Source organism: Camelus dromedarius, chromosome 17, assembly GCF_036321535.1.
Source record: "Camelus dromedarius isolate mCamDro1 chromosome 17, mCamDro1.pat, whole genome shotgun sequence".
NCBI classification, from domain to species: domain Eukaryota; kingdom Metazoa; phylum Chordata; class Mammalia; order Artiodactyla; family Camelidae; genus Camelus; species Camelus dromedarius.
Genome location: NC_087452.1, coordinates 28,436,527 through 28,458,430, shown reverse-complemented (window position 1 = coordinate 28,458,430; position 21,904 = coordinate 28,436,527). Strand labels below are relative to the sequence as shown.

Below are 21,904 nucleotides of genomic sequence, written 5' to 3'. Positions count from 1 at the left end.
ACAACTGCCATATTTAGTGATATTTTTAAATAACTGGATAGATGGATGGAAAGCCAGATATTTATTTTTTTAAAAACTAGGGGAAAATGCAAAACATAGTTCCCAAATTTACAAAATACCTTTAAAAAATTGAGACACAACATTCAATCCACAACTATCATTTTCTTCCTAAAATAATTTTATTTGCAATTGACTTTGAATAGGGAATAGATCATGTAGCCTCAAAGCCAAAAGTAAGGCAAACAAAGAAATTCTATGTAAACCTGAGCATCTTCCACTAAGAAAGCCATGACTAAGGAAGCATTGTAGCTTTGTAATCCACAGGTAAAACCTCTTCTTGGATTATTTAAAAACAACTGTGCACTCTTGAGAGCATGGGGTATATTTTTGCCCTGTTTCTATCAGGATAGTAATTAGTATAGCTGAGAAATGCCATCAATAGCAAAAGTAAAATTAGCCTTTACTCGTAAAATTTCTCCTGGGAAATGCTGCTGGCTCCTGTTTCCACCAAGCAGAGTAATGGACTTGCTGGGTCATCCCACAGCAAACAAATCTCCCCATCAGAAGCACCTGAATAAAACCACCAACACATCAGACTGGACTGCCAGAACATCTACCTTTGCCTGCTTCAATCACACCTGCCTCATCCTAGCCCCATCCCACCATCAAATCTCAATTTATGAGTCATTAAACAGTACTTCTTTTTTCTTTTGCCACCAGGGCACTCTTAATTTCCCTGAAAATTTTTGAGTAGCTTTAGAGTTATGGCATGTTTCAAAACCAATATAAGCATTTGAGACAATTTTTTTCAGTTCAGTGGTATCTCAGGATAAACTAATGTCCAGGAAGAATTGATAATCTGGCCGACATCACATCCTATTTGGCACCAAAATCAAGACTAAGTTAATTCCTATTCCATAGCTTTCTCTTTTTGTTAAACAAAGCAGTCTCCTTAGGTTGAAAGTTATTTCTTTTACTCCACACCTACTAATGCCTCTTTATCTGGACCTTTCATGACCACCTCCTCCCTGGGTTTGGGAAAGAGAAACCCATCTGCCCAAGGCTGATCTCATCTTCTCCCTCCTCTTTCAGACTTTATCCTACCAATAATCCCTCTCTCTACTGGCCCATTCCCTACAAGTTAAAAATATGGCCAAATGAGTCACAAATTGGTGGGAGAATTCCCCAAACTTTGCATCATCTCCAGTTACCACTCTTCAAAGCCAAGCTCCTTGTAAGAAAAGTGTAAAAATCAATGTTATCATTTGCAACCCACTGCAGCTTAATATCCATTCTCACCACCTCCATGATGTCTCAGTAGAGGCCATGAGAAAGCCAGTTCCACTAAACCCATATCCCTACTCATTATCACCACTTGAATGAGTGAAGCTTTACAACAAAACATGATCAAAAACAAAAACAAAAAACTGATCTACCAGCATCCTGATCCTATTTTGCCCTCTGTCTTCCCAAGTGGATCAAGCCCAAAACCTTTGACTCCTTTTGTTTCCTCCACTAGAATGGAATCGCCATACAGACAGGAATTTTCGTCTATTACTGTACCCTCAATACCCAGCCTAGCACCTGGTGGAAATTCCATATTTGTTGACCTGATCCATTTCAGCCATTCAGTCATCATCTTTGATTCCCTTAGCAGACATCAGTGATATCTCCAGTGGAAAGTAGGTAGACACATCTAAAGACCAGTGAATAGATTTGGGTTAGAGAATTTGATATGAGAGACCCTTCATTTGGTATAAACTTTTAAAGCATCATTATAAGAGTTTTAGCTAGACAGAGATAATGCAGCAGATGGATTCAGTAGACAGAAATTAACAAAACATGCCAAAGTTTACAAAAGTCAATCAATCAAACACCTCCTCTGAGTCTTCAGGAGTCTAGCTTGGTTGGATTAACATGTGGAGCTATCTAGACCTAGAAGCCATGTTATCATCTTTGGACAACTTGAGAGTTTGTCTTTCCTGAGGGTTTAGACAACAGCATTTATTGGGAAATCATCCTCATCTTTTTTCTCTGTTACTCCCTATAGTGATATAAAAATTAATGTTTTCCATCTCATGCAGAAAATATTTCAGGCTATGAGAAAAATGTAATATGAGTCTTCCTTTTTTCTTTAGCATGAGAAAAGTCTGGCTATGGTCCAAAATTCTCCAGAGTAGCCAATTGGAAAACAACATGAACTGGCTTGGATTCAGCTAAGGGGGTCAATACCTCAGTCAAGAAAACTCTCCTAGCCATCCCTAAGAAGCTAATCTGAACTGATTCAAGAGCAGGATGTTCTAATTCCACTCAGTCTATAAACGAGAAAGAATAACAGGACAACAAGGAAAAAACATTCCCATGATTGTGATATGAAGTCTTGTTGGCATATAACAATACCTATGCATCCAATGATGACATTTTAGACATGGCATCTTCCCCCTCTCCCTCCCTCCCTCCTTTCCTCCCCTCACCCCTCATTCTCTTTCTCTCTCTCTCTCTCACACACACACATACACACACACACAATATACACACACATTATTATAAATAATACAAAGAATTGAGCCAAGGAAACCTCGGGTATGTCTCTGCTTTCACTTCTCTGCCACTCTCTCAGCTAACTCCCTTTTGTGTTGCCTTTGTCCCCAAAATGGTTTCCCTCATGGTTATCATCATCATCTATTATTTGAATGTTTACTCATGCTAGCATGGTGCTAAATATTTTTATTGAACCCCCTCATTTAATCCAACTAAATGTAAATCCTATTAAATTTACCCCGTAGTTGTAAATTAACATCTGAAGCAGGTACTATTATTATACCTACATTACCAGTGAGGAAACAGATTCAGCCAGATAAAGTAAGTTGCTCAAAGTCCCACAGCTGAAAATGGTACCCAGGCAATCCATCTTCAAAGCTGGTGCTCTCAAACCACTGTCAAAGACAACCAAACAAGAACCGAAAAGGCAGGCCCCACTAATGCCACGTTACCAGTTTGCTTACAGAAACTCTTAACAGGCAACATATCAGATGCAAAGGGTAAACTGTGGGTGCCAGAATTACAGTATAAGCATCATGTACAAACGTCACTACACATCCTACAATAAGGGTAGGAAACAATAGACATTAAGAAAGTGTTTAAGACTGGCACTAAGTTAAGACTTTCTCATAGAAGTTAGTCAGAAATACTGGATGAGATTTGGAAAAGCAATGACTTTTCCAACATGTACTTCCAAGTTGTTTAATGCAGAATCCATGTCTGTCCTAAGATTACCTTGTATACACAGGGCTGGCCACTCAATACTTCAGCCAGTCCTGACTTTGGAGACCAACTTTGGAGTTAGTCTCTCTGGGCTCAACCTCAGCTCTGCCATTTGCCAACTGTAACCTTGGACAAGTAACCTTTCCTTTGAGCCTTGCCTTGCTCACATATGAAATGGGGATAATACTAATATAATAGTACCTAATTCACAGGGTCATTGTGGAGATTAAATTAGATACTATATGTGAACCTTTTGGCACAGTGTATGAAATATCACTGTGCCATTTAGAATACATGTAGGAAGTGCTTTATGAGCTATATTGATCATTTTTATTCTTATCAAGGGAACATATTGTAGTCAGGTGGGTGTGCTAAATGGGAAAGTGATTCATAGACCTCACATGCTTGCCTGACAAAGGCAGGAGCCCAGATCTTCCCCAGCTCCCCCTCCCCAACCCCTTCCAGAAGGCCTACCCTGGCTAAGGGTTGGGAGGATGCTGAGCCCACTCCCCTGGACTCTGGTTAGGCTTCTACGGAAGAGAGAGTACATTCACAACAAGGGCTCTTCTCAGAAAGGTTAAAAAACAATGGACAAGAAGTTTCCTTCCCTAGCTCAAACTTCATACTTACGGAAAGTTCCAAGGTAGAGTTAACTGTCCATGAAAAACAAAGTACATCACTGCTGTGTTCCTGATTGACATTCTCCACAGAAGAAAGAAATGAGTCTCAGACAATTTTCATGAGACAGAAATGGGAGCAAAAGTGTGTCTTATACTTCTTTACGGTCTTCTTCAGTCCTGAGCACAGAACTGGAAACACAGTAGATACCCAATTAACCTTTACTTGATAACTCACCAAAATCTTTTGTTTCTTGCTCCATCACAAATGCTTATAGCATAATTTAATTTGCAGTCTTAGATTTTATTTGCAATCACAAAGAAATAAAATAGAATTACCTGAGGTTAAGTGGGAATTTTGGCACAACGAGACAAACATGACCTAAAAGTCCTTAATGAAATATTTAAGCGTGCACTTTACTATGACATCCAACACTATGCAAACTCTTTCAAGGTAACATTCCTGAGTGTGAACTAAAATCTACCACCACTATATACTGTACCAGAATACATTTAGTGAATGTGGTACAGTCCATCCATAAGTTTCCATCCTACCAACATATATACTCTTTAACTATCACCAAAATCCTGGCACATGTCCCCACTTCTCAGCATATACTGAATAGCTGTGAGCCAGACATGTCTCGTATTACCAAGAGCTCATTCATTTCATTAACTACTAGGAACTACTTATTCTAATAATGTGCAATATTTAATATTAAATGGCAATATCTAGACAGAGTTTTACCTAAATACCCCTAATTAGATGCCCTTGAGGTTCAGAGCAGGGATAGGGAAGTGAAATGTTGTGCACAATTCAGATTATGCACATTTTTCTAGGGAAAATTACAAAGGTAAATGAAAACTTCTCAAAGAGTACATGGTCCCCAAAGTTAAAAATCAGAAACAGAAGTTTTAAAATTTTGAGAAGGCAAATTTTATTTATTATTTGCAACATTCCTAAATTTGAGCAATATCTAAGTTTGGTCATCATGTGCATTGTCCAACCTTCCATCCATATATTTACCTTAGCTCTACTGGTTTCAGGATTCCATGGGAACATGGATATTTCAGAAAGCTCTTCCAAGGGAAAAATCAGTGAATTTTAATTTTTTTCAATTCCTTTTTAGATAATATATGTTCTCAGGAGCCAATATTTGTATAACTCATGCTAACTATTACACTTTAGAATAGAAGATGTCAGATTATAACATGCCTAATTCTAAAAGTCTGCAGATCCTAACTAGCACCATAATCCCAACCAATTTGGAGACTTAAGTCTCCAATGAGACTAAAGGAGTTTACAAAAAGTGGAGAATTTTTTCAAGTTCCATACAGGATGAAATCTGACATTATTAAAAGAAGTCATGTGGGTCCACTAAGATAATACAGCATGAACCTAGCATCAGACAGTACTACTTCTGGAATTTCTCCAGTGGGCACAATCAGAGCTGGGGATTGAGAAGGTGGGTGGGAAGATCAAGAGTCCAGATGGCTACTGACATAGCTAGTTATAAACAGAGGTGATAGTAGTTAACTTTCTTTGACTGGTCTTAATCTTCCTAATAACTGAAATAAGGCAAGCTCCCAATTATGTGTTGCACAAAACATATTTCCTGGGAATAGCTGTCCTTTACTCCCTACCACTTTACCCACAGGCTCCCTTGATAGAGAAGCTACCTGTCATGCCCCTTCTTAAAGGCACTCTCCATAGCTCTTTGGAAGGTGAGACAAGGGAGGGCAGGGCATGGATCTCATGACTCCTTTGGCCACAGTTGACTGGATCTAGAAAAGACTCTCAACTCAATTTGGGCCAATCAGATTCTTATTTCTCTGAATCTGAAATTGAAACAGAGAAACTAGGCAGTGTCTATTGAGTACCTGAATGAAGAAGACATGTTTGCTTTCCCTGAGTGGCCACTTCTTCACAAGCAGCATATAGAATCAGATATTGAGAGAGAAAATTAGAGAAAAATGAGAGTGAGAGACTGACTTTATCCTTACTCCTGACTGTTTTCCAACTAACTCAATTCCAGTCCCCCAAGACACCTGGCCCCCTGACAACTTACCCTTAGGTCTGGTGGGAACTCTTAAATGTCCCTAGTAAATCCCACTGCTTTTCCCTTCAACATGCTCAGTTGGGTTTCTGCTACTTGCAACTACATTCTCCCTTAAATAAGAAGTGGCTGAATGAATTAGTAAGTAAATGAGCTGGATTCTCAAAGAAGACAGAGAAGAGGTTTTATAGGGGAAAGATGCTGTGAGAGGTAGAAATCAGGAATGCTAGAACCCAAGAGGGGAAGATCTGACTTTGAGAGACATGGTTTGGGAAAATCCAAAAGACAAATCCTGAATAGGTGTGAGCACCCCAGAGAGGTCAGAAATTACTTGAAGAGGAAGCTGAGGGGTGCCAGTTGAGGGACTCCTGGGTCAGGAGACTGTCTATGTACACTAAACTTCCTGAAGATGGAGACAAGGTTAGGAAAAATCTAACTGGATTAATGAGACCATCCTCATTGGAGTCCAGTGATCCATAATAAAGAGCTCCCTCATCCCTGAAGCTCTGCTCTTGTGGACCCAGTGAATTTGTCAAAGTCATAACCACCTGAAAGGATGTGTTGGGCCTTTAATGAGCATCCTGAGAGATAATCTCTCATTCCTCTGCCACCTGTGGTTTTAATCTTCCAGCGAGTCCTGGAGTTGCTTCGTCCCATCCTTCTGGATGGGTTTCCAAGATAGGAGAGTTCCTTTGCCCCTCTCCTCTGTTTATTCACTTGATAAGAATGCATTTGCTCCTTTCTGCTTGCCCTCTCTCCTCTGTTGCTCCTGGCAACATGCTCCCTTCTTCGTTCTTGCTTTCTGTCCTTAAGATACTGTCAGACAGCACACTGCTACTTCCACTCTATATTAGTTCTTCCGTTTCAGCACCAAATTCCCTGGTTTTCAAGCAATTCTGTTGTTTTCCCTTTCAAGACAATGGAAAGAACACAATTTTGGAGCTAAGCCTACCTGAGATTTTAAAATCCTTGCTCTCTTTAACGGTGAGACCTCAGGCAGGCCACTTAATCTCTCTGCACCTTGTTTCTCATCTATAAAATGGGGATGCCATATGTCTTGAAGGGCTGTTGAATGCATACACATGGAAAGCAGCTAATAAGTTCCTAGTACATAGCAGGAGCTCAAAAATTCTTATTCTCCCTCCTTCTACAGATCAATGTGAGACATTAAAAAACACCATAGAAAGTCAGTGAAAGTATAAAGAAAGGATAGTTTAAAAAATAGGTTTCATTTCCTTTAAAGAGTTGTCTATTTCTTTATAAGATTGATCTCTATTTACCAAATATTCACTTCTAAAAGAATTTAAGGTATTTGGAAATCCATGGTTACTAGTCCAGGCCAAGATTTTTTTTAAAAAAAAGATCATTCATAATTCTTTCCCAACAGTGATGAATCAAGTTTTACCTTTTAAATTATTATTTTTACATAAGTATATACATTTTGATCATCACTTCATGAAGTGAATGAATTGAGTACAGGCAAAGTATCAAGAAAAAAGAAGATACAGTAATCATCCAATTAAGTAAGGGCTTCTCAACCTTCCATCTATTGACATTGTTGGACAGATAATATGGGGTATGGTCCAACGCACTGTAGAATGTTTAGCAGCATGCCTGGCCTCTACCCGCCAGATGCCAGTAGCATAACTGATCCAGTTGCAACAGTCAGATGTCTCCAGCCATTACCAAATGTGCCCTTGGATGGGAGAGGGGTGGAGGTGTTTGCAAAATTGCCCCCAGCTGAAAATCACTAAGTTAATTTGATCAATGTATATATTGATCAAATGTGTACTGCCAAACCAGATAGCACAAGCCAAACTATGGGTTTATAAGACTGGAAGTAGCTGCCTCAGTCATTCCTTCTTCTCTCCAGAATGTTCCTACTGAAAAAACAAAATGGCTGCACATCATCACTTCCAAGATACAGTCAAATGCTGGCTTCATAGAAAAACAGAGAAGAAATTGCACGTGCCAGAATCCTGTTTGTCAGGCTGCTCTAGCTCTTGGCTGCATGCCCACATTCTGCCTAAAACCTACTTCCCAAACTTTTGAAAATGCTTTCCACAGCTTTCAGAATTTGACCTTTAGAGCAGCTTTATCTATGTATGTGTGTGAGATAGATTTACAATTTTCTCTATTCCTGCAAAGCCAAACCACTTATTGAGCCCAAATGTCAACTGGGGATGGTGGGAATTTGCACACAGATGTCAGTGGACTCCAAAACAACAACACAAGCGCTCCACCTGCAACTAATTATAGAAACTGAAATTGCACTCTGGCCAGAAGAGGCCAGGTTCGGAACCCACCCCATATGCTTTGGCCGATCAAATCACTCTGTTACTTTTTCTCCTGTCAACATAGACTTGCTTCTTAAAAATCCTCTGAGGATGTTGTCTATAGGAAATTTTATTAGGCAGTGAATGTTTAGGGGTGACCACTCCCTCTGCCTTCCCCTCTCAAAGCTTGGTTTCAATAAGTGCCTTTGGCACAAGTGAGACTAAAACAATCTGTTTGTTGAAATATTCCAAAATGTTTTCTTTGGTTGATTGTGTGCTGTTGCTATCCTATCGCCAAAATAAAGCGATTCAGGGAGAAAATGGAAGATGGAAGTCATTTAGCTCTCCCAAGGTCCAGCATACAAGAATGTTTATTTTTCTCCCGTTAGCCAAGTTTTTCATAAGAAAACCTGGGAATAAAAATCTGTAAGGCTACTAATGCAGCGCACATGGTTGATCCAAGGGCTGAGTGCAAGAGATTACTGAGGCAGAAAGTGGCTGACATCTGTGACAAAGATGTATAGTTCACTTCAAATCATTCTCCTACATTCTAGCAAACAAGGAAATCAACTATTGGATCTGTGCCATCTCATCTATCTTCAGAACCAAAGGAAGTTTTCACCTACCCATGAAAGGCATTTAAAATTGTGGTTTCAGTTTGAGTAGGTCATTGTGTAAGTCTGGACCAAAGTTTTTCCACCTTTCTGGAAAGGTAGACAAAAGCTACTATTCTCTGAATAGCTGAGGAAGACTATTTCAAGACGAAAAAGATGCAATTTTTTTTTCTTCTAATTCAGCATAATAAGTTATGTTGTGCTAAACTAGCCCATGTTACCTAGTTCTAAATCCATGCACCTATGTAACATTGGGCAAAACCCATACAGACATACACTTCAAATCAGAGTTGAAATGGAAAAGTTACACAGAGATATGACATACAATTGAATTCTTAATTTCTCAGATCTCTTGATATGACTTATATATTTGGAGAAAGAGGGTGACTAAGTACAGGTCAAGTCATTGCCATGGACATCTGCTTTCATCCTAGAGCCTGCCCTCACCCTTCATCTCAGTTTGTTCAGAGAATTGTTCCTCTTCCAATGTCTGCAGTTCTAATAGGTCACCAGTCACAGTAACCACTTCTTACATACCTGCCCCCCACCTCCACCACACACACTAAATCCTGGAGGCAGGACATAACCAAGGCTGGACCAAAGTCCTTCAGGAAATTTTCCAAATGGTAAGTGAAGACATATGGGTCTCTTAACACTTTAATTGTGATCCACCACATAAAGGAGAAAATGAGCTTACACATAGAGGTAGATATTGAGAACCAGAGATAAAGCAATGGGAAAGACAAAGTCCTGCTCCAGTTTGACGCCCTGGAACCAGTCAGCCCCAAGCTTCACACCTGAGCCTTTCTACAATTTCATTACAGGAACTAATAAATTTCCCTTTTAAACATTCACACAGGCTTGGAGTAGCATTTGTGTCACTGCTTTGGAATATTGCCCAATAAAATTAGTAAGTGGGTTCCTTCATTCTAATGTGTAAGATCCTTTAAGATTTCATTTCAACTCACTAAAATGCTCCTATTTTTATGGTTATCATGAACCATATAATGCATATACATACAGCATTATGAATTTCTAGGATAGGAGTATCTAGGACGTTGTGTCTCAAGTTTATTTGACTGGAAAATTACCCTTGGAAAGTGTCATTTCCCTGGACACACATTAGAAACCTGGCTTTGAGGTCTACTACTATTAGAGTAGTAGAAGGAATGGTGCCTGAAAGAAGACACGGGATAAGACGGGTCTGAGTAGTGAATATATTTAAGGCCCACCCACAAATCTGATGGGACTTGACAGTCCAGGAATAAGCCCTTGATCTCACAAATGCTCAAGGTGACTGCAGCTGCATTTAACGGTCAGTGGACACCCCTTTGCAAAGCAGCTGCCATACCACCTTCTCAACAGGAGATAGAATTAATCCTATCGCCCACTTCCAATTGGTACAACTCTTCATATGTCAACACTCAAAATGAAATGAGTATTTTAAAACAAAGTTGAATGACCTCTAGTGAAATGGCCCTGCAGTTATACAAAAAAAGAAAAAAGAATAATAAAGGAAACACAGAAATGTGATCCATCTTGAACTTTTCAAGTTACAGACTCAAAATAAGAATCAAAAAATCATTTGGGAAACTAGCTTAAAAACTCATCAAAAACCCATATTAATATTGATTTAGAGTAGATTATTTTCTATTGTGTTAAGCCAGAAATAGAAATTATCACATAACCATTAAAAGCCATAACATTCCCCAGACAGGTTTACTTACAATTCTTAGGTTACGTTTCCCAATGATCTTGTCCCACTTCTGCACACACGAGATAGGTAAATATTAGATCTAGTACAGTCTCCCAGAGTGTGATGCTATTTATATTCATGCAGATCCTTGACTATCCATGCTCAAATTAGGAAAATATCAAAAAACTGCTTTATGTACATCTAATTTGGAAAAAAATAATCCATTAAAAATACAAAGTTAATAATTGCACAAAAAATCCCAGAATATGAAATTCAGTAACTTTATATGCACCAAACAGCAAGAACTTACGAACTTTCTGAAAATGTATCCTCAACCATGTTTTCTCTCTCTAATCTTCATCATACAGGTATACAGAATGGAGTTGTAAAGAAAAGACAACCATATAACCTTTTGGAGAAAATTAGGTCACTTTACAACCCCATATGTAGTTGCATTCTTGTGCCCCCAACATCCACCTTAATACCCCAGGCCATTAAAGATAACAAGGGGACTTCCTCAAGTAGCAGTCGAATATCCATTCTAAATCTTTCTCCTCAACTCTCCCCAAATCAGTTACAGCGTGACATTGAGAGCATGGACTATGGGTTCATGCCATTCCAAAGGATTAGCTGTCCATAATACTCCACCCTACTCTTCCTACATTTAAGAAAGTACACCATGAAGCAAAAAGCACAAGTGACAGCACAGGATAATTCCGCATCCATGCACTCTGGTTTCTACAAATAAGCCAAAGATTCCAGACCTGAGTACTGCACTCAGTATCCCAAATGTATTTCTGTACATGCAGCCCTGTGTGGCTGAAAAGTAAGCTTGGAGAGAACCTAGGGAGTAAGAATGAGGGGGTGTCTGGGGTGGAATCTCCATCCAGGAACCTGAGTATCCATCCTTCATACATAAGAAATTTGGTCACAGCCACCTACCCATTGGCTCCAAGGTTCCAAACAGTCTGCACTTCCTGTAACACAGGGAGGGTGTTCAACATCCTCCCTTAGATCTGAAGTTGGATCAGCTCCCTAGGACAGAACACAAGCACTTCAAAATATACTGCCAAGGAATTGATGATTGGCAGCTCTCTATAACACAGCACATAAGGGCAAAAGGTCTGTGCTAGTGGTCATTTAGTCTATAGAATTATGAATTTCATATACAAGAACATATAAGCTTCCTCACCTCCACCCTGTAATAGACCTGCTTCCCATTTTTATCCACATAGCACAATTCAGATTGTTTTAGATCATCTGAATATAACTTAGTGAAATTCTAATTATCCAAACACCCTCTGGTAGAACTACACTTGTAGATGCAGTCTCTGGTTGTTGTGGATATAAAACCATAATCAAGTGTCCTTTATCTCTTTTACATTCTTTTCTTCCATATAGAAAAAGTTTTCATGATTTTTCCTCTAAAGGGAAAGTATAGTAAGTTACGGTAAATAGCAAATGGCAGAAACCCTAAACAGTCATTTCTGGGAAAAATAAATAAATTCCTAATTAAGAATAAAAGTCCTAATTAAACTAAATTACATTCTTATTAATTCTATCAAACCTAGTCTTTTTTTAATCTAACATATGAAGTATGATCTTCCTATTATGCTAAGATTCTATTCACAGCTCAGCAATCCTATAAGGAGGTAGTGAGCATAAAGTTAAGATCTTAGATATTGGCATAAAATAGACCAAATGCTTAAAGCCCAGCTTTGTCACTTACCAGCTGTGTGAACTGGGGCAAGCTGCTTATTCTCTCTACATTTATTTTTAATCTATAAAATGAGTAAAAGTCTAGCGCCTACCTCAGTTTATTGATGCAAACACTAAATAAGATAATGTACACAAAGCTCTCAGCACAATGCCTACCACAGAGTAAGCCCCCAACAGATATCTACTTGTAGCAATACCAGTAGTAATACAAACAGCAGGAAAGCAAAGTCTGGATTGTTCCCAGACTTGATTTTATCTAGTCTAACTTTCTGACAAACATAAAAACCCCACTGGTAGCAATTTCTAGTGCCCCCTTATACCTGATTCTCCTCTCCTTCCTGGAAAGAAGAGTAGACTACACCTCACATCCCCTTACAATTGTGTCACTTCCAGTCCAAGGAATGGAGGAACCAATCTGCCATCTCTAGGCACTCTCTTCCTCTCCTGTAGAAACTCTTGAAGTCACATGCCAAGATGTAGAAAACCTGGATCCTGAGTCACTGACTGGAGGAGAGCTGCCCTGGAGAGTCACTTGACCTGCTTCATACTTCAGGCAAATAAGAAATAAATCTCTGATGTGTTAATACACTGAGATTTGAGGTTTGTTGATTACTGCAGCAGGATCTACCCTAGTCCGACCAATAGGTATTTGTACACCCCTAAAAGGGATCTTGATACTTCCAAGCAGGAGGAGAGGAGTGCTTCAATTTTGTTTTAAATAACTTGCTTTTTGTCAATCTTTATATTCTTTACTTTGTAATATTACCTCATATTGCAAGTAAATTGACTTTTCAAAATCTCCATGCTTCTTCCTTTTATATTTTTACCCTAAAAAAGAAAACAATTACAGTTTACTTATATTTAATATACAGATTAAGACCCGGGATTTCTCTGGGTCATACATCCCATAGTCAAATGTCACCCTCAGTGCCCAAGGCAGCCTGTGATCTTAGTAGGTTCTAGAATAAGGAAGAGGTAATGGGCACACCCTCAAGCATTCACTTGCTCTGGCTTAAGGCAACACAGGACAGTTAAGTGGAATTATGGATATTACCTAATTTAAACTGAACTAACCCTTATAAAGTAGATAAGAGGCTTAAAATATTTTTTGTAACAGCAAAAAGGTTTATGTGTCATTAAAATTTACTTCAATAAATTATTTATTTTACTTTATCTCTTTCATATTTAATTCTTTCTGAATGTCACAGAAGACATAACATTTTGGCATAGTAGCACATCATGTAATTTATAAATAAATATACATGTATAAGCAGGGGGTCTATGCTAAAAAAAAATTAATGATAGAAGCATAAGACAAAAGTCATTTTGGAACTGACAGTTTTAAAAATGGTTTCCAATTTTTTTTGTCACTATTTGCATCATTCCTAAACTGCTTTAACCATTTTCCAAAACAACTAGAAAAGGAAGAAAACTAGTACAGAACTGGGGAAATGCACACAGCAATAACAGGACTTCATAAACCAGTAAAGTCAGAAGAGAGCAGAAACAATAGTAAAGGGCATTAATTTGATTCAGGAACGAAGAACAAAGCTTTCTGTTCCAACTAAAAATCACATTACCACATCTGAAAAACAGCAAAGGCCCTGTCAGATAATCAAAGGGATAAGGTGATCACTTTCCACACACAGAAAAAGAACGAAGAGTAGATTCTCATACAGATGAGAAATGCTTCTACAGTCACTTGGACTCTAAAGGGGTGGCAGCCAAGGAAACAGACAGGAGGTCAGCAGATGACCCCAAGAAAGGCAGAGAGCTTCATTAGGCCAGCATCAAGACCAATTATCAGAGAATCACTCATTCAGCCAAATTAGAATTATCTCAAATTTCTACAGAAAGTTGAATGATATCTGGGAATTTTTGCAGCCAAATGGCACAACGCCCTCTACTCCCCATCTCTTAGCATTTATCTCACTACTAATAAGAGGTGAAGCTAGGACTTAAACCCAAGCACATCTTACTCCAAAGCCCCTATGAACAGCAGCATATAAATGAGCTTCACAGAATGGGTAGGATTTGAAAATGGCGAATGGCTGAGACTTAAAAGAAAGAGGGAGAGATAGGGGATGCTGAGAAGGCCACTAATGGAGGGGAACAGAAAGGAATGGAGGTGAGAAACCCTGAGTATGTGAAGGGATTACCAAATGGTAGCACAGGCGATGTAGAAGGAGGTGGGTATGAGTTAAGGCTAGAAAGGTGGCTCAGGCCTCCCCATAGAAGGTGCTGTAGGATCAACCAGAGGTAGACTTCAGTCTGGAGGTAATGAGTAATTTTTGAGGGCTTTAAAGCAGGACAATGGCATAAGTGCAGATAGACCTTTGGAAAACTAATCTTGCTATGACATGGAAGATGGATCAAAGAAGAGTAAGAAGGTGTCTTGCATATAGCAGATGCTTAATAAATATTGAATGGATAAAGGTAGAAAGACCAGGTTAAAATGGATTATGTTTCTTTAGCATGATACTAAACCTATCCCACCCAATCCCATTTAATAATGTTCAGTTTGCTATTTAGTAAACAAAATCCTCTCATTCTAGAAGGAAATAATATTGCTTGTGCTTAAAAAAAAAATACAATTCACCAGTGAAATGTGGCCTTTTAAATGTTCCTGTTGTCTACTCTTGCAAAAATTAACATTTTCCTCTTCTATTCAGAGGGAAGTACATCTGAGCTGCTATTGTAACTGTTGAAAAAGAAAACAAAATTAACCAAGTATAAAAGTTAGCCAATGAGGAGTGATCCCCCCTCCTCCTCAACAGTGTGAAAAGGCTATTGGAAAATAAGGCGATCACAAGCTGTAACCATGTATTCCCTATGCCCTCTTGTAGTCTCCAAGTCAAACACATATTAAGACATAGCCTTCTTGGTAATGCCAGACTTTCTTCTGCACAGGCCATGGTACCATCTGCAAAGCATCAACTACTCAGTGAGAAGCCAAGGCTGAAAAACACTAAGATGAGTCATAACCTACCTGATTTTCTTCATGGGAAACCCTCATCTGCTCCTTGAGGACAGACATCCTGGCTGCCTCTTCTTTCCTTAAGACTCTCTCCTTTTTGAGCTCGGGACTCCAGAAGGTCTTGATACTGTTCATGGAAGATCCCAACTTGCTGTCCTTGATGTCTAGCTCTTTCCGGAGGAGGTCATTTTCTCTCTGAAGTTCCTTGAGCTGGGCTTGAAGGTCTAACATTGTGCTGTCCCTTACCTGCCTCAACATGGAGGGGACCTGGTGGTGGTGATGGTGGGATGAGCTGGTCAGACCACCATGTTGATCCGTGTATGAAAGGACATCTGTGTGGGAAAGTCCAGCAGAAGCAATATTGGGACTACTCCCCATGGCTGTGACTCGGCCTCCATATACAGCTCTATTTGTGGCCCTTCCCAGTGTCATGGTGCCCTTTGGGTAAGTTGTTGAAGCCACTCCCTCGTGGTCACTCAGATACATGGGTCCAGATGTAGCATAGGCTGCATTAAGGGACTGGATATTCTCCATGGACAGAGTCTTGCCTGTTCCTCCACCTCCCCCACTACTTGTTCTTCGGTGGCCCAAACGAGGAGACCTTGGCAAACGAGGAGATCTGGAAGGGCTGCCTTCCAGATTGGTGATTGTTCTTGCACTTCCATACATTTTTCTTCTATTATGAGGTACTACTGAAGAGAAGGAATGCTATACTAAGTTGGAGGTTAAGCCAATTAAGCTACTGTTGCCCAGGATTTTCACTGCATTCTTTTCACAATCTGTACCAGAAAATGACTCCAGAGATCTGAAAAATGAGGAAAGAAGATAATCAAAAACAAGTTTCCTTAGAAATCTGAATACAACTGCATTATATTTTAAAAATATATAGAGATGATTGATCAGTGATGATAATGATAGATGATAGACAGAGTCACATTCATGTTTATTTAAAAAGTAACCCCAAACTTTACTTACTATATGTAACCACTTTGTAAATTCCCCCAACCCTTTTCCCAAGCAAGATCAAGAGTTCGCAGACTGAAAAAGAAGCTCCTTTTTCCTTAGGAAAATGAAGATTTGCATTTCGGTTTGTGCAAAATGAAGGCTAGGACCTCCAGAAAATTCACAATATAATTCCTTCTCATAGAGACCTTAGCTATGAGATACTCCATCCAAGGGACATGACCCCATACACATGTGGCCTGACAGTGACTCTAAGAAGCTGGTGCCTCCTAGGATGTCAAATAATAGTCAAACAGGTTGCTACCCTCCTTTCCTATACCCATTACATACATCACTAACCCATCACAGCCCTCTTTTACACTAAATTCAGAACTCTTCTCAACACAACACTCTAGATGGTTTACCAATCAACTAGTATTGACACATGAGTGGTAAACCACTGCCCATTTTGGAGTTAGAAGAAAAGAGGTAGCTCAACCAGGAAGTCTCCTACACATATAGCCAGATCCTAAATGCTATCATCAGAGAAAATGGCAGTCTTGTTTCTTTCCCCTTTCACACATCTCTTTCAGGCTAGTGTTTTGAGAATTCTTCTCCATTTTGGCTGACCTAAATATTCATATTATCCACTCTATAACTGTACAGAAATGGCACAGGGAAACAGTATGCCCTGTTAGAGTTCCTGATCCTATAACCTGCAGAGAAAAAGCTCACTGTCATGGTTACTCAAGTACTTTGATGCATATTTTATGTAGTCATGGCTACAAGGTTGTGATTAACCCTTCAGTGGACCCAAATGGCCTTAATAGGGTCATCATGGCCTCTTGCTCTTCCTCTTGGGTTATGTTTACTGTACTTTCTTTTTCTTCAGGTTTTAGACGCTAAGAGCACAGATTTTGGAGAGGGGTCAACCAAGGTTCAAATCCCCAGTCTAACACTGATAAACTGAGTGATCTTAGACAAATTATTTAACTATTATGAGCTTCCTTTCTCCAATAAATAAAATGTGGGTAAAATCACCTAACATAGTATTGTGAGAAATACGTAAGATGATATTTTTAAAACACTCAGTTTGATACCTAGCACAGAATAGTCAATAGTTTTTGTTGGTAGTGTCAATGAAATAAGTACATTACTAGCATTATATAAGGCATCTTTTATTTTTATCTGTCTATCATTCAGTATCCCTCCACCCCCACCTCTTCTGATAATACTTTCTATTTTCCTTAGAGAAACTGTTCCCAACTCTCTACCTGTATTGTTCATTAGGCTGAAATAAGGCTGACTCCCTCTGCTCCACTCTGAAGGGTACCAATGGTGAGAACATGACCCAGACCCAGCCATAGCCATTTATCATATTCCATCCCCCCAACATGACAGCTAGTTTAGGGATGGGCATGTGACCCACATTGGTCCCCAAACACTCCATATCATGACGATAGCTGGAACAATTGGGAAAGATAAGTTCTTTTTCAGCTAAAATTAGTTGCTTTCAAGTTGGAGATTCTGAGTACTACCATGTGGAAAATGCTTCTCTGAGAGTGAAGCTAACGCAAAGGAAAAAGAGCCAAACTTTGAATAGTGTGAAACCAAACTGGGTGACATCACTTGATAGCCTGTATCCAGCAATCACTGAAGCTACATCTATTCCCTAGGCCATTTTAGCTACATATGCCAGGTAGACTGGCTACATTAATAGTCCCAATTCTTTACCTCTTCTTGTACCTGAGTCCTTGGCTGTCCCCTCCCAGTCTGACTCTGGGTTCAGTCATGTGACTTGCTTTGGTCAATAAAGTGATAGCAAATGTGAAGCAAGCAGAGGCCTAAAATAGCACTTGTGTGTTTACCCTCTTGCTCGTTTTCACCTGCCATAGCAATTAGAACATACCTGGACTAGCCTGTTGTAAGATGAGAAATATAAAATAGAGTCAATTTGTTCAAGCCATTAGCCAACCAACCCCGAGACATTTGAGCAAGCCCAGCCAAGATCAGCAGAGCTGCCCAGCAAACCAGCAGCTGAACACAAGTGGATGAGCAAGACCAGCTGAGATCCAGTGAGTCCCATACACTGAAGGACTAAATAAATACTTCTTAGTATGTCACTAGTGTTTTGTAGTTGGTGGTTTCACAGCATGACTTAGGCAACGGACAACTGATACATTCACCCATAAATTTCCTTTCTTGCTACATTCAATTCTAGTTAAGGTATCTGTCATTTATACCCCAGAGAGTCCTCACGTATAGAATAAAGAAATATTTTCCATACAGGCTTCTCTTTTCCCTAAAAAGTCCCTCCAAAGAATTATACACCTGTTTCTAACTAAGGAACTTAGGTTCAAATATTTACGTTGCTCAGAGCTTAATTTTGTTTTACTTGAAAATATATAAAAACATTTTATATCTAAGATTTTTGCATGAATATTCTGTTCTGTAAAAAAAAAAGTGAATCAACATTTCCAATAATTAGGAATTCAGTTACATAAATGATGAGAGAGATAGTAAGTGGCATAATGTGACCATTACACAAATATTTAAAGAGATAGAAATATGCTCATCACATACTAGCAGTGGGGTGGGGGAAGACTACAAAACATTTTTATGGCTGACTCACATTGTAAAACACATACACACTAACTTGCAGAGAAGACTGGAACAACACACATCAAAATATTAACAGCAGTGGGGTTCCAAACAGTTTTCATTTTCTTCCTTTTGTTTATTTGCATGTTCTAAATTTTCTATAATAAATATCTTGCCCATTATCTTTTTAATCTCTATTTCATTTATTTCTGCTCTGATCTTTGTTATTTTCCTCCTACTACTAACTTGGCAATTAGTTCTTCCTCTAGTTCCTTGAGGTATAAAGCTAGATTGTCTATTTGAGATCTTTCTTTCTTCTCAAAGTAGGTGTTTTTTGCTTATCAACTTAAGAAAATACGTTTTCCCTTCTATAATTCTGATAGTTAAATGAATTTGTTATTTTTGCTGTGCTTAGAATCTAGGAATCTAGGTCCTAGCTTAGCCACTACTATAGAGGTAACTTCCAAGAAGAAATCATGAAAACTAACTTGTCCTTCCCTGTCTTCTCCTGTATATAGAGGCAGACATTTCTGAGGTCTCTAGCTAGGTCCCAATCCAAATTCAGTAACATTTACAGCCTCACAGATTTAATCTTAAGTGATTTTAACAGCCCCAATTGGCTGAGGCTTTGGAGAACGTCAATAATCAACAAACAAAAAGTAGAATTTGCTCTTTCTGGAAACACATGCACAACATACACATAACATATAGTATGCACAGATACATTAACTACTTTGAAATAATGTTTATTTAAAGGACAATACATGTTTTCTTGAATTCTCCTTTTTTGAGTTTAGTATCAGGTTTATGCTAGTGTCAAAGAATGGACTGAAAAGCTTTCCATTTTTCACATGTTTTGGAACAATTAACATAATGAGACCTCTATTCCTCAACTGTTTGTAGAACATACCCATAAAATTAAATGGGCGTGGTTGTTGATTATTTCTTCTAGTTTTTACTATGTTTACTTATCTACTCAGATTTACTACCCATTTTGTTTCAATGATCATTAAAATGATTCTTCAGAAACGGTATGTTTCACCTAGATTTTTCAGTCTTCCTAGTATTGCTTTGTACAACTTTTCCTTAAAATTTTAAAAACTCTTTCAGTTATGTCTCCATCTCACTCCTAATGTTTGTATTTTTCTCTTTCTCTTGATGACAATATGACAAATGTTCATCTATTTTTTAGTGTTTTAAAGATTTTTTTTGTTTTACTGATACATTTTACTTCCATTTCATCAATATCTCTTTATCCTTAATAATAATTTCCATTACATTTGTGTTGTGTTACTCTCACCTTTTTGCATTAAATGTTCATTGATCTTCAATCATATGTTCTGATGAATGCATGTAAGGTTATACACATTCGCTGCATGTTTTAAGTATAGAACTCTTTTGTAAATAGCTTGCTATTTTTCTTTTCAAACTTTTTCTATCCCAGGGAATACTCAGGATATATTTAAATGTCAAAGTGGATATAAGTTTTTGGCTAAAATCTTGTAGTCCTAATTTAATGGCATTGAGATCACAGAATATAACACATATCTTCTAATCTCTGAAATTTGGACTTTCTATGGTCTAATAAACGATTAGTTTTCTTAATTTTTAAAACAACTAATAGATGATTATAGAAAAGTTTAAAATACAAATATGTATACAGAAGAAAGTGAAAACACTCTCAATTTTGTTAATCAGGGACAATCTCTGTTAACAAGTTGATATTGTCACTTTCAATTCCTTTTACGTGTGTGTATAATTTTAGACAAAATTAGTATGATAGCCTACACAAATCTTGTACTATCTTTTTCCTCAATGTTTTATTCCTAACATCATCTCCTTTTTCTACTCAACATTATGCCATAAGATATTTTTATAAAACATGGCCAAAGATGGCCAGCAAAATTCCTCCCCTTCCTGTGCACATTTGTCTCTCCTTCTACCAAGAAACGGATTCTATTTTCCTTCTACTTGAATTTGAACTGGACTTGTGAATTCTTTTAAAAACAAAAATATCATAGGTATTATTCTGATTGATAAATCTTTGTATACACCTCTTACTACATTCCTAGGATAAAATTCTAGAAGTAAAATTACAAGATCGAAATTTAAAGGCTCTTGATACCCGCTATCAAAATTCCCCTCAGAATTGTTGAAACAATTTACACTCACACCCCTCACCCTTGACTATTTTTCCTCCACAGCCTCTAGTCTTTACTCTCAACATAGCCTGAAAGCCACCATCTTCTCTTCAAAATATTAAAAAAAAAAAAAAACCTCTGAATTATCCAACTCAGGATCACAGCATATCCAGTAAATATACCTTAAGAAGTGTTTATTGGGGGGGGAGGTAATAACTCAGTGGTAGAGTGTGTGCTTAACATGTATAGGTTCAATCCGCAGTAACTATTTTTTTTTAAAGAAGTATTTATTAAGTACCAGTAGTGTGCTACATCAGCTCTGCCTTAAGCCACTGCTTCCTAACAGTTCGTAAATGTTCATATAAACAAGGCTTAGCAGGATTTTGATTTTATACCAAAATGTCTCAGAGACTTTAGGACACCAAGGTGTATTGTAACTGTTCCAAAATTGAGTACATAAGATAGCTTTTCCCAAATTTATTTGCCAAGAGAACACTTTTCCCTTCGGAACACCTGAAAATATTTCACTGAACATTCCATTTTATTCACATTATAATTATTTTTCAAGCATCAGCTTAATTCCAAGTCTTAAAAGCTGGGGATAATGCCGTGATTAAGACAGACACAGCTTCTATATGTGGGACGTTTACCCACTAGAATAGACTTTCTCAGAGTTTTCTTCATCTCAGATCTAACATAGTTGGAGAGAAAGATGATTTTAGGAACTAGGTGCTGCTTTAAGAGCAAGGACACGAAATTGACCCAAAAGACTCAGAAATGACCTCTAAGAGGGAAATACGGAAGATCAAACTAATGACTGTTTGGAGTTTTGACCCTCTATGACAATAAATAAATATAATTCTGTATTTATTTGTTTTAAACACTCAATAAAGGAGCTAAATGCCGAAGGGAACACAAGTCAGTCATCAGCAGACCCTTTCTCTAAGAAGTGAGGAAACGGGCTGATATTGCTTCCTCCAAGATCACAACAGACAAGAGG

The 21,904-nt window shown here is 38.3% G+C and overlaps 1 protein-coding gene across 7 annotated transcripts in view; it reads right to left on the bottom strand.

Annotated features, from left to right (window-relative positions):
* Positions 1 to 21,904, bottom strand: part of ERC2 (ELKS/RAB6-interacting/CAST family member 2) — an 870,990-nt gene that overhangs the window by 825,246 nt on the left and 23,840 nt on the right. For all 7 annotated transcript variants that reach the window (XR_010384837.1, XM_064496413.1, XM_064496412.1 and 4 more), the window contains exon 2: positions 15,233 to 16,025. Coding sequence is in view for 6 of the 7 variants with exons in the window: in XM_064496413.1 (XP_064352483.1) it covers positions 15,233 to 15,889 (657 nt within the window). In the remaining variant the exon portion in view is untranslated. The remainder of the gene's footprint in view (positions 1 to 15,232; positions 16,026 to 21,904) is intronic.